We start from the raw sequence: 13,105 nt of genomic DNA, 5'->3' as shown, positions 1-13,105 counted from the left end.
CCCATTCTTTCTTCCCTCCCTCTTCCCCTCCCACAGCCAGTGGCTTGATTTGTTTGAGTGCAGCACTGGGCACTGAGAATAGCTCTGCTGGTCCCAGCAAGTCAGCCTCAGGCACTAAAGATAGCTTTGTACTCAAGCATCGGCCCAAGACAGGGTTGCCAGATGAGTCATGGTCAGGGCACATGCCGGACTCTTCCTCACTATCTCCCCTCCAGTCACCTAAAAATAATAGTTTAATAACATGACCTTATTTGACTTATACAGTTTGCTTTTTAATCATCAGAGAAAGAATGCTGTTTAGTATGAGAAGGGTTTGGTATAGCAGAAAGAATGTTGGCCATGGAGCCAGATGGACTTTTTGTTTAAATTTCTTTTTAACACATGCTTGCTATATTACAGTGGGCAAGTTATTTCATCTCTGTGATTAGTTTTCTACTTTGTAAACTTGTGTTGTTCTTACTTTGCAGCATTATTTTGGTGACAAAACTAAGTAATACAGGTAATGCAGCAATATAAGCATTACCATATAACACAATTTCAACAAATAAATAAAGATCTAAAAATTTATAACAAAATGCTATTTTTTTATATAAATTAAAAGCACAAGTACTTTTGTTGCTTCCTATTTGCCTGGGAAGGACATTTTCTATTCCTGACATGAGTGAAATTGCAGTGCTTTGAATTATAAATTGAAAGTTGTGATTTTAAGTGCCACTCAGTTAGTGTATATACTGGAACCACCGTTGTCAAAATAGTAGTTTTCCAAAAACAATAAGTAATGATTTTGTATAGTTTATCAAAAGTAATTCTGATTTTCAAAATGTAGTCAGTAAATTCACTCAAGTTACAGTGAAATAATTAATATGCAGGAACTCAGAGAAAAATAGTTATCAATGTTGTTCATAGTTAGACATCTTATTAATTCACTTTAATCAAACAGGTCTAGGGAAGTCAAGTAATGCACATATGTTTTTAAAGAGTGATGACTAGAAATACCATATGAGAATGAGATACTCCTCCGTCATTCATAGTAAAGGAAGTCAGCTACGGTCCTCCATATCATGTTGTAGACAAATATTTTCAATGAACATCTGCACACACTCTCACAGATGCCACCACACAGTGAAAAATACAAAGATATCTAGTGGACAAGCCACAGAACCACCAAGACTGGTATATTTCTAATAAGATCCTTTGTATTATTATTTTTAAACAATTACGGTAACAGCTCCTAGATTAATAGCAAAAAAAGGTTGGGTATCCATTATTTTAGGTGGTGTTCCATAGGAAACATTGATATTGTGGCTCATTTGCCAGTGGATTTTTTTCTCAGTTGATGGAGCATCAGTGGGGTTTTGATGTTATAAAAGTGAATGAAGCCATTGATAAGAAGAGCAATGGGAATGGCTGGGTAATTGGTTCAAGAGGAAAGCGAATTTAAGGGCAGCCTGAGTATATGGATTTGGGGCATTGTGAGCCTTCGGGTTTTATTCTGTGTTTCAATCTAGGAGATTTTCTTAAGACTAGATTGATTTTCAGAATGACCCAAATATTTAATTCTAATATAGCCTACAAACAGCCAAATCATCCATGCCAAAGAAGCTCTTTCCTCCTTTAGTAATAGAATAATCCTATCTTGTAGTTTATGTCTTATAGAGTAAGAGATTCTTTACATCTGAACAAATGATAACCTTTTAGCTAATTTCCCCAAGTATCACCTTTCTTATTCTTTAGACACTTTAGTATTTCTACTAGTACTTACCCTACTTTTCCTTACACAGATCCAGTGCCCCACTTGCCAATTCGTCTGGTGTTTTAAGTGCCACTCTCCTTGGCATGAAGGTGTTAACTGCAAGGAGTACAAAAAAGGAGACAAACTGCTGCGACACTGGGCCAGCGAAATCGAGCATGGGCAGAGGAACGCCCAGAAATGTCCAAAGTGCAAGGTGAGGTCACCTTTCGGAAAGGACGAAAACACATGCATTTGGATGTCATTGAATAATATTATTACAGCATTGAAGTGAATTGTATATATAACTTTATTACTACAGGTGTGCAGAAAAAGAAATATCTGCTGCTTCATTTTAGAGGAATAATTATGTTACATAACTAAATTGAAATTTTTATATATGAACAGTGTATATATTCTTATTGGCATTGCATTTTAAAATTTAGGGAGGTTACGCATATTGATTTTAAACTGCCAAATTCTTCTTTCCCACTTAAAAGTGAAGATGTGTGTGTGGGGTAAAGCTAGTATGAAAATGGTATAAAAGTATTATCTCCAGCTTGCCACATGTATTAGAATCATATCTCCATTAGGCAGGTTCCGCATCCCTGTGTCCTCTGCTTGTCTCTCCCTCTGCCATCACTTGTCACTGCAGGAGCACAGGAAGCTGATCATTTGCCTTTTGTAAACCTGGTGAGGTAGAAGCTAAGAGCTAAAATCAGGACTTAGGAATTTTATGGATTCCATTTTTCATTTTTCTCTTTAAGTGTCATGCAAGTATCAAGAGTTAGTAGGTATTTGAGCTTCAACCTTGATATTGACAGTCAACCATGCAAACCATCCAAGAGCCGCCTGTAGAGAGAAGTCAGCAAGTCAGCCCAGCCAGAAAACTTTGCATCTGATGCTTGCATAATAGGAGTTGTTGAAAATTGACGTGTTTTAAAGAGCTCACATTAGAAAATTGTGTGTGTGTGCATGTGCTGTCTACCGTATGTGGTTTCCGCTTCTTGCCAAATTTATTTTTTTTAAATCATGCCTAAGTTGGGCTTTATTTCCTTTTAAGAACAATTCTGCAATTTCTTCCTAGAGACTTAGCACCAGATAGGTGAAATGTGAATTCTCAGAAAAAAATTTTAATTAATCATTGTGAATTCAACTTGAAGCAATAAAAGTATCTGAAGCTGATTAATGAGGATGAATATGATGCACAAGTTCACTGTGCCAAATTCACATACTAGTTTATACAAATAGTAGTAAAAGTATTGCACAAAATACCATGCTGCATTCTTAACAACTTGGAAGAAAGTTGTGAAATAGTTGATGACCTGGCTCTCTTAAAAGTGAGGTCTAAAGATGTTTGTGCTGAAGCATTCTTTGTCTTCCCTGAGGAAGGCCAATTCATCTGCAATTATCCTTTCAATTTTAGGGCTTCTTCAGATCACTGCATTTAGTTGCTCCGTACATTTTATTCTTTATCCATCAATGAACAATGAAAAATAAGGCCATGCCCCCTTTCTGTTGTTTTTCCAGTTTATTAAAAGCTACTGCTCACTTTCAAACTAAATAAAGGCCAGCAGGAATTTAGGAGTGCTGTTAAGTTATTCCATCTAACACTTTGTACATGAGTATACGTTTATCTCTCTAGAAAGCTATGAAAACAATGATCAATTAGCTTGGCTGTGAGACTGTATGCTGAACCAGCAATACTGCAGCATTATGCAGTGGAGAAATTCTGAGTGAATTGAGGTAATACATAAAAATATACATTTGTTACAATTATACCTCATCTAACTTTAATTAGAATTTGATGTATAGAAAGAAAAGGCAGCCAACTGTAGGACTTGACTGAATTGCACTAATAACTCCCTCTAGTTTTAACAAATATAAACAGTTAAGAGAAAACATACATACTGAGTCCCTTGTGAAGTATTGGCTAAAGGGCTAGGGCTTTAAAAGGTCTTCCCCTTTCGAATAGCTGAAAGGAAAGAAGCGAAGGAAGATGGAACCAGTTTACATGACTATCTTGTGGCAGAGAATCTACTGTCTGGTGCAATTCAAGTTCCATAACATTTATGGCAGTTGTGTCATATTTTATTGCCTGTTTTGAATACAAATGGTTTCAGTTTTTCTTTTAATCATATGACTTTATAGTTTTGCTTTTTCTTAATTATTATTTTTTTTCTTGGTTGGATGTCAAAATGATATTGTCCTTATGAAGCATTTCTAGTCTTATAATAGAAATGCATGAAGATATATAACTCAGTGAATTAATATTTATTTTATACTCCAATGCTTTATTTTCATAAGTAATCCCTTTAAATTTATAAATATGAAAACGAAAGATGAGATGCTAGGAGTTTGTGAAAAAGAAAAATTTCACACGGTGCTTCCAGGTGAACAAAACAATGATCATATATTTTCATATGAATACTTTTACATGTTTTTTTCATTTGTTTGTTTGTTTGGTCTTTTTGTTTGTTTAATTTTTTGTGGCAGAGAGAGAGTCGGAGAGAGAGACAGATAAGGACAGACAGACAGGAAGGGAGGGAGATGAGAAATATCAATTCTTTGTTGCGGTTCCTTAGTTGTTCATTGATTGATTTCTCATATGTGCCTTGACCGAGGGGCTACAGCAGACCGAGTCACCCCTTGCCCAAGCCAGCGACCTTGGGTCCAAGCTGGTGAGCCTTGCTCAAACCAAATGAGTTCATGCTCATGCTGACAATCTTGGGGTCTCGAACCTGGGTCCTCCACATACCAGTCTAATGCTCTAACCACTGTGCCACCACTTGGTCAGGCCACATGGTGTTTTTTTTTTTTTTTGGTTCTCTTTGTTTTTGTTTTTGTTTTTTTACAGAGACAGATAGAGAGTCAGAGAGAGGGATAGATAGGGACAGACAAGGCTACATGGTTTTAATAATGATAAATACATTTAACATTTGACCAAAGTATATATTTTGGTACCCTACATAGTTATAATTATTTAGATTCATTCATAATTGTAATAATAAATTTGATTTTAAGTGATTGTTTTATTTAAAAAGATCATATGTGATATAAACTTAAAAAAGAAAGGGGAAAAGGTCATCCAGAATCATGCCACTTCAAAATAGTCACTGTTAACCTATTAGTATGCCTCAATCATTCCTTATTTAAGTAACTCAATTTTTTAAAGTGATAACTGTAGTAGGCAGATGATTTGATATGTTTTGTTTTTCCACTTAACATGTCAAACCTTTCTCATGTTATAAGGAGTTTCTATAACATTTATTTTATTAATTATGTAATATTTCCTTAAATATCCTCCTGCTATGGGATATCCAAGTTGGCTTTGTTTGGGTTGGGGATTGTTTTTAAAATATCTACATGTTATAAATAATGTGTTGATGATATTCATCTTGAATATATCTTTTTTCTGTATTTTAGACCTTTAAAAGCATATTTTCTAAAGGGATCCTTTAACTGAGTTAAAGGATGTTAATACTTTAGCATTTGGTACATATTACCAATTTGCATTCTAAAAAGATTGGACAGTACATAATTCCACCAGAAAAATTTGAGAAACTGTTCCTTTGTGAGCATTTCGTATTAGCATTTCAAGTATTTTAAAACACTAATTTAATAGTTTAAAAATATTTTGTTGTTGTATTTTGAATATACTTGTTTGCTTTTAGATTGAATATAAATGTATTTTTGAGTTGGTAATGTCTTGTTTTGAATTTTATGTTTACATTCTTTGTCCATTTATATGAGTCAGGTGGAATTTTTTTTTTCTTTTTTTAAGTGGGGGGCAGGGAGACAGAGACAGACTCCTGCATGTACACCAACTGCGATTCACTGAACAAACCCCCTACCAGGCGATCCTCTGCCTGTCTGTACCACTGTTCTGTTGCTTGGCAACCAACCTAATTTAGCACCTGAGGCAGGCCATAGAGCAGGGTTGTGGAACCTATGGCTCACGCGAGCCAGATGTGGCTCTTTTGATGGCTGCATCTGGCTCACAGACATCTTTAATTTAAAAAAATAACGTTAAAAATATAAAACATTCTCATGTATTACAATCCATTCATTTCCTACTGCTCATGTTCATGGTTGCGGGTGGCTGGAGCCAATCACAGCTATTTTCCCGGGCAACACCAAATTTTTATTGGATAATGCGTAATGTACATGCATCGTTGTATGGCTCTCACGGAATTACATTTTAAAATATGTGGCGTTCATGGCTCTCTCAGCCAAAAAGGTTCCCGACCCCTGCCATAGAGCCATCCTCAGTGCCCAGGGCCAACTGTGCTCAACCATTCAAGCCATGACTGCGGGAGGGGAAGAGAGAAAGTGAGAGATAGGGAAGGTGGGTGGAGAAGCAGATGATCTCTTCTGCTGTGTACCCTGACCAGGAATCAAACCAGGGACTTCCACACGCCAGGCCAAAGCTCTACCGCTAAGCCAACTGGCCAGGACAGGGAAATATATTTTATTATCATATTAAATGAACTATTTATTTGAAAACATAAACTCCTTTTCTGACATATTTTCTCTTCAGCCTATTACTTTCTTTTTATATCAGTGCTATATTTTTTAACTTAATTAGTTTGTGTCTGTGTATGTGTGTACTTTTAACTTTTAAAAATTCTTGTTTGGAGCCTGACCAGGAGGTGGTGCAGTGGATAGAGTGTCGGACTGGGATGTGGAGGACCCAGGTTCGAGACCCCAAGGTCGCCAGCTTGAATGCGGGCTCATCTGGTTTAAGCAAGGCTCACCAGCTTGACCCCAAGGTCGCTGGCTCGAGCAAGGGGTCACTTGGTCTGCTATAGCCCCCGGTCAAGGCACATATGAGAAATCAATCAATGAACAACTAAGGAACTGCAACGAAGAATTGATGTTTCTCATCTCTCTCCCTTCCTGTCTGTCTGTCCATCTCTCTGACTCTCACTATCTCTGCCACAAAAAAAAAAAAAAATTCTTGTTTGACCAAATGTGTCATCTTTTCCTTTTAGAATGAATATAAACACACACACGTGCACACACACACACACACACACATCATATATATAAATATATATAGGAAAGTGAAAATAAAATATGTGTACCTATTCATATATATATTTACCTGATGTATTTACCTATCTTTTATAAATGTTTGCTCCTAAGCTTAAAAAGTTATCTGTTAGCCAAAAGTTTAATGAAATGGTCTATGTTTCTTTCTTTTAAAATATACAATTTCTAGATATTTTACTCTGTAATTCACCCATCACTTATTCTGATGTTTATTATGCATTGGCTACCAAACTAATTTCTTTCCAAGTGAGACCATCTAACCTAATTGTGTTTATTAAATTTTCCCATGAATATTGATTTGAGAAAAATTTGTAATTTTTTTCTAAGCATGTAAAATTATTATATATAATAGTCTCTTTGCTGAGCTCCCTAATCTTACTGTTGCTAATTTTTCAAAAAAAATGTTTATTCTACTACTGAGTGTTAAATGGTAATGCCTCCATACTTTGTACAGGTGTATTTGCCCTACTATTATAAAGAGATTTTATTATGCTGAGTAATCAAAATTATTATTTACAATTGAATTTTGCAAATAACTAGGATGAATATTAAAATTTTTTCTCCCCATACATGACCAAAATACTTATACATAAGTGTGATTTCTTTATACTAAGGTAAAAATATTAAAACATTTCTGGAAGTTATTAATCTATAAGGGCATTTGTATGAAAAATTAATAGCAGCATAACATCAACTTTACTCAGCTAGTTTTATTTGAATCTCACTACTTCTTCATAGTATTCATCAGTCATTTATGAGACACTATTGTTATTTTTAAAATGTCTTTTCTATTTTATACAAATTCTTAACCTACAGAATATACATGATAATTTTAAAATGTCTTTCTTGAATATAGGACAAAACTAAATCTAATATATCATCAATTTAAGTTTAAATTCAAAAAGCAATTAGGCATTTAAATTGTGTTGGGAGAATAAAATATTTATTCAGTTTTATGTTAAAATTTAATATGAGCCTGACCTGTGGTGGCACAGTGGATAAAGTGTCAGCCTGGAATGCTGAGGTCACTGTTTCGAAATTTTGGGCTTGCCCTAGTCAGTGCACATATGGGAGTTGATACTTCCTGCTCCTCCTCAATTCTCTCTCTCCTTTTCTCTTTTACTCTCTCTCTCCTCTCTAAAAAGAAGAAATAAAATAAAATAATATAAAATTTATTTTGAGACTATGCCTTATGGCACAGTTAAAATACTAAACTCAGTTGAGTTAATAAGAAAAAGAATTGCTAAATCAAAGAAAAAAAAAGTTGGATGCATACCTAAAAATGAACAAATTATACAATACAAAACAAATAAGTAAATACGGTTGTAAGCAATTCTACATGTACTTTAAATTTAAAGTGTTAATGAAATACTTTGGAAACAATATTAGGACTCAAGTAATGCTTTTTATATTGTGGTAGAAAAAAAATAAAATTTAGCATCTTAACCATTTTTATATGCAAATTGTGTTTTTTTTTAAATTTATGTTTTGTTTGAAAGCTTGAAATACTTAAACTATTCTAAAGTGGGCACTCATTATGATTCTTTAAACTAAAGTAACCTATTTTATTGTTTTTGTTTTCAGAAAGTGGTAACCACATATAATTGTACTGTTTGACACATTCTTAAATGTTTATTCAAAGGAAATTTTAAAATAAATGTTTGTTTCAATTTACTATAAATCTGTAGCAAAAGACCCAGCTGAGTATTTCTAAAAGCCTGAAAATTTTAGATTTTAGAAGAATTAAAAATCTCAATATTACTGTCTAATATTACAGTAAATATTATTAAAGATAAAAACAGTTATGGAGCTTTTTAGAATGTGAGTGAGAACTTTATAAGAATGGTTAATGATCCAATCTTTTGGTTCTTACTCAAAAAGTTTAATATTAGTCAATTGGTATTATTTGTCATACCAGGTTTTGACTGTTAGCTATATCATATTTTTTCTTTGTGAAGTTTTAAATTGTTAAAACCCCATATTTCCAAATGCCATTTTTCTGCCCTCTTGAGTATATTTTTTTAACATATGTTTATTTTACATACTTTCAAAAGAGAAGTAGACACATCCTCAGGCCTTTTAACTGATAATTTGACGTAAGCCAGTTTAAAGCAAACAGGAAGTTAAAGATAAGAAACAATTATAAAAAGAAGGCACTATATAAAGGAAGCATTGTCTCTTCAAAAAATATTTCTGAAGTAAACATTGCAACATGTTAACATTATTGAATGTGGGCGGGCAGTGAATCCCTGTATGTCGATTGCGTTGTTATCTCTAATTAATAGAAAGTTTGAAATAGTTCACGGTTAGAAATAAAATCTAACACTAGCACAGAAAGACTATAACATTACAGCTCTGGGGTTGCTTAAATATCTCTGCTCTCCTACACAACCTCTAAGGATTTGGCTGATTTGTTTGTTTGTTTTCTTCCTCTGGTAAAAGTTAAATGTTGCTCAGAGTATGGGTTTACCAAAGCAAAGTTGGGTTAATATTTCTCAAAATAGAAAATTAAAGGGGAATTCCTCAAACATTCCTTTCTCAAATTACCTTCTTCCTTACTATCAGGAAAGAGGAATACTTCTACAAACATTTATGTAATGTGGTACAGATATAATCACAGCCAGCTAGATTACATGCAGCCGACCACCTAAATTCTTCTGTTCTATAAATAATCTCACATCTCGATTTAGGACATTTTTTAAGACATTGAATAGAGATAATTAGGAAATTATACATTTAATATGTTAATATAAAGTAATGTGTAAAGAATTGAGTAATTCAGTCACTTATTTTATTCCAGGTTCAACATATATATTCCCTATTTCTAGGAACAAGATTGTCAATTTTATTGTTTTTAAAAGACATGCCAAGATATGAATTCTGATATGTCCTCTTTTTTTATTAATGAAAATGTCTCTGTACGCTTTGTTTTCCTCTTGGTGTTAGCACAGTAATAATAATAACACTGTCTAACATATAATGATATTTACTACATCAGTCTCCATTGTAGTTTTATACATATGTTGTCCCTTCAAATCCTTAGATGTTACCCTAAAATGCTAAATTCCAATGTGTGATCCAGATTTTAATTATTCAGTACCTTTTGGTAAAACTCTAAGGTTTTACACAGTAATGCAGTCTATAAGTTACATTTATTGTCTCATTCAATTATTCTCAAAAGAAAGTTGTGAAGAAAGGGTAATTACCACCATTTCAAGATGTAGAAACGATTTCAGAGAGGTTAAGTAAATGGACAAAAAGCGATGGGAAATAAATTGTGTTCATCCATTAATTCATTGTGATTTGGGGATTAAAGAAATTTACTTGGCATGATATTTCCCTTTAGATATTTTATTCTCTTGAATCCTGTAATAGGATGTTTTGAGCGAGAATGTGTTCTCAGAGACAATAATTAACTTGCCCCTGTTCGCATAAAATTGGCACGAAAACAATGTCTGTAGGCTTACGTCTGATGTAGCCATGCTGTCGGTGGCTGCGGAAGAAGTTGGAGTATTAATGTTGGATCTTACAGATAATTCTCTGGCACTGCACACACAACTACAAACTCACACTCGGAGGGCCCGTGACTGCTTTCTAACATTGCCCATTAGAAAACAAAATAACCTCCCCTGACTACTGATGATCCCTTTTAACTCTCCAGATACCTTGAAACTTCTACTTTTGGAGCAGTAATTATCACTACTGTTGTTTTCTCAGTGCGCCAAAGCCAAGATCTTACTTGTGAGAAGAGTCTGCTTATTTAATGGCAAATACTTCCTAGGGCATAAACTGTATTGCAGCTAATGCCCCATTTTTTTATTACAATTTTTTTTTAATTTTATTTATTCATTTTTAGAGAGGAGAGAGAGAGGGAGAGAGAGATACAGAGAGAGAGAAGGGGGGAGGAGCTGGAAGCATCAACTCCCATATGTGCCTTGACCAGGCAAGCCCAGGGTTTTGAACCGGCGACCTCAGCATTTCCAGGTCGACGCTTTATTCACTGCGCCACCACAGGTCAGGCTATTACAAACAATTTTAATATTTGTTTACTATCCTGAGATTAAATCTACAATGTGACTATGTATAACATTTTATTTAGAAATCAATATATTGTCCTAAATATAATATAGACTAGAAATAAGTGACACCATTATAATGAAATAATATATATTTCAGCATAAAAAAGCTCCATACCATGATATTAAAATACATAAAGAAGCAGTCAACTTTTCGTACCTATTTATAATGCGTAAATTTGGATTTAAAAAAAAAAATTGGGTTTAAGAAACCTTGAAGCTAAAATATTATTAATACTTTATATTTTACATTTTAAAATGAAGACATATATATGCATATATGCCTATGCATTTACCTACTTATATTGCTAGAAAATTCAATATCTATTAAAACCATGAAACATGGTTTGGGCTTAGATACAAAATGAAGTTAGGTTCTAAAATAACTGACCTTTTCTCAATTTGCAAAGTAGTTATATACCTAAAAAATCCATCATCTGTTAAAACCATGCAAACATTATTTTGCATTTATATGTAAAGTGGATTTGGGGTCTATATCCAGATATTTATAAACAGATTTTCACCTATATGAACATCTAATGGATTAGAAAATTACATGCAGATGTCTCCGGCAATGCAGGACAGCCCTAAATGCCAGCATCAGCCACCTTTGTGACAACCAACATCCCCCTCCAAATTCCCCCACGATTCTGAATGAAGCGTTTCAAGGGGGCAGAGAGCCCTGATTGAGAGTCTCAGTTGTAGATTAAGGCTACTGAAAGGGATGGAGTCCAGTGAACTGCGTGGAAATGGGAAAGGTTGAGTAAAAGTTGCCCTTTTTCATAGGAATACAAATGAGACCGGTTTTGCAAAGGATCAAAAGCTTTCTTAGATAATCCATTTATTTTTATTTCCATTTCAAGTTTTAAGAGTTTTTTGGTTTTTTTCTGCAGCAGATTCAACTTATAATTCAAAACAGGGGACCAGTTTTGCTGGTGGCAACAATCAGCAGCAGAACAAAGATTTGGGGTCTGTGAGAAAAGGTGCATATCCAAATGCCTGCTCAGTGTCTTCATTGGCCTTCATAGGTTTCTCCAACACAGCGTATTGTCGGACCATCTTCCTAAGGTGGTTCCTCTCATGACTTCCCCATCTCAGTACATGGTAACTCCACACTTCTAGCTGTTCAGGTTAAGAATTTGTGTCATCTCAGACTCTGTTTCTCTCACATTCCACATCCGTGAGTTGTTAGATTTTGTAGATTGTACCATTGAGATATATTCAGAATTTGACCGCATCTCAGCACCCCCACTGTCATTTATCTGGTTACAGGGCATCATCATCTTCCTATTGCTAAGATTTTTGCATGGCCTCCTGATTGGTTTCCTACTCTTCACAGCGTTCTTAATGCAGATGCCAGAACAGGGCTGTTAAACACAAGGCAGATTGCGTCACCCTCTGATCAAACCTTGCCATGGCTCCCATCTCACACAAAGCTAACGCGATTTCTCCTAATGACCCTAGAAGGCCACACTGTGCACACGCCTCCACCCTTTATTCCTCCGCCCTCCTTCTACTTCCGTCACCCTCCTCCAGCACACTGCCCTCCTTGCTGCGCTGCAGGAACATCAGTCATGGTCCCTTATCAGGGTCTCTATACTTGCTCTTCCTCTGTCTGAAATATTCTTTCCCCAAAGATCTGGATGGCCAGCTCCCCGCCGCTTCATTCATGTCTTTGAGCAAAACTCAGCTTCTCAGTAACGACCCTCCCCTACCTCAGTAAGTAATCTGCCCCTTCTGTTTTATTGTTTCTCCATTGCACCATACCCTTATCACATTTTTTTTTTTTGTATTTTTCTGAAGCTGGAAACGGGGAGAGACAGACAGACTCCCGCACGCCCACCAGGGACAACGCTCTGCCCATCCTGGGCGTCGCTATGTTGCGACCAGAGCCACTCTAGCGCCTGAGGCAGAGGCCACAGAGCCATCCCCAGCACCCAGGCCATCTTTGCTCCAATGGAGCCTTAGCTGCGGGAGGGGAAGAGAAAGACGGAGAGGGGGAGGGGTGGAGAAGCAGATGGGCGCCTCTCCTGTGTGCCCTGGCCAGGAATCGAACCCGGGACTTCTGCACGCCAGGCCGACGCTCTACCACTGAGCCAACGGCCAGGGCCCCTTATCACATTTTAAAGTAGTAGGTATATTTTACAGCCATGAGAGCAAGGGCTTTGATCTATTTTTGGTTCTTAAAGTACCTTTAGCATTTACAGTAGTCCTGGGCATGTGTAACACTAAACAGGAAATTGTT

General features: G+C 35.6%; 1 protein-coding gene across 1 annotated transcript in view; it reads left to right on the top strand.

The window, feature by feature from the left end:
• RNF217 (ring finger protein 217) overlaps positions 1–13,105 on the top strand; it is a 139,745-nt gene that overhangs the window by 99,486 nt on the left and 27,154 nt on the right. Inside the window, exon 3 of the mRNA XM_066373319.1 lies at positions 1,782–1,946. Coding sequence (XP_066229416.1) covers positions 1,782–1,946 — 165 coding nt within the window. The remainder of the gene's footprint in view (positions 1–1,781; positions 1,947–13,105) is intronic.

The sequence above is a fragment of the Saccopteryx leptura genome, chromosome 3 (genome assembly GCF_036850995.1).
Source record: "Saccopteryx leptura isolate mSacLep1 chromosome 3, mSacLep1_pri_phased_curated, whole genome shotgun sequence".
Classification (NCBI taxonomy): domain Eukaryota; kingdom Metazoa; phylum Chordata; class Mammalia; order Chiroptera; family Emballonuridae; genus Saccopteryx; species Saccopteryx leptura.
The sequence above is the reverse complement of the archived record's forward strand: the minus strand, read 5'-3'. Positions and strand labels throughout refer to the sequence as shown.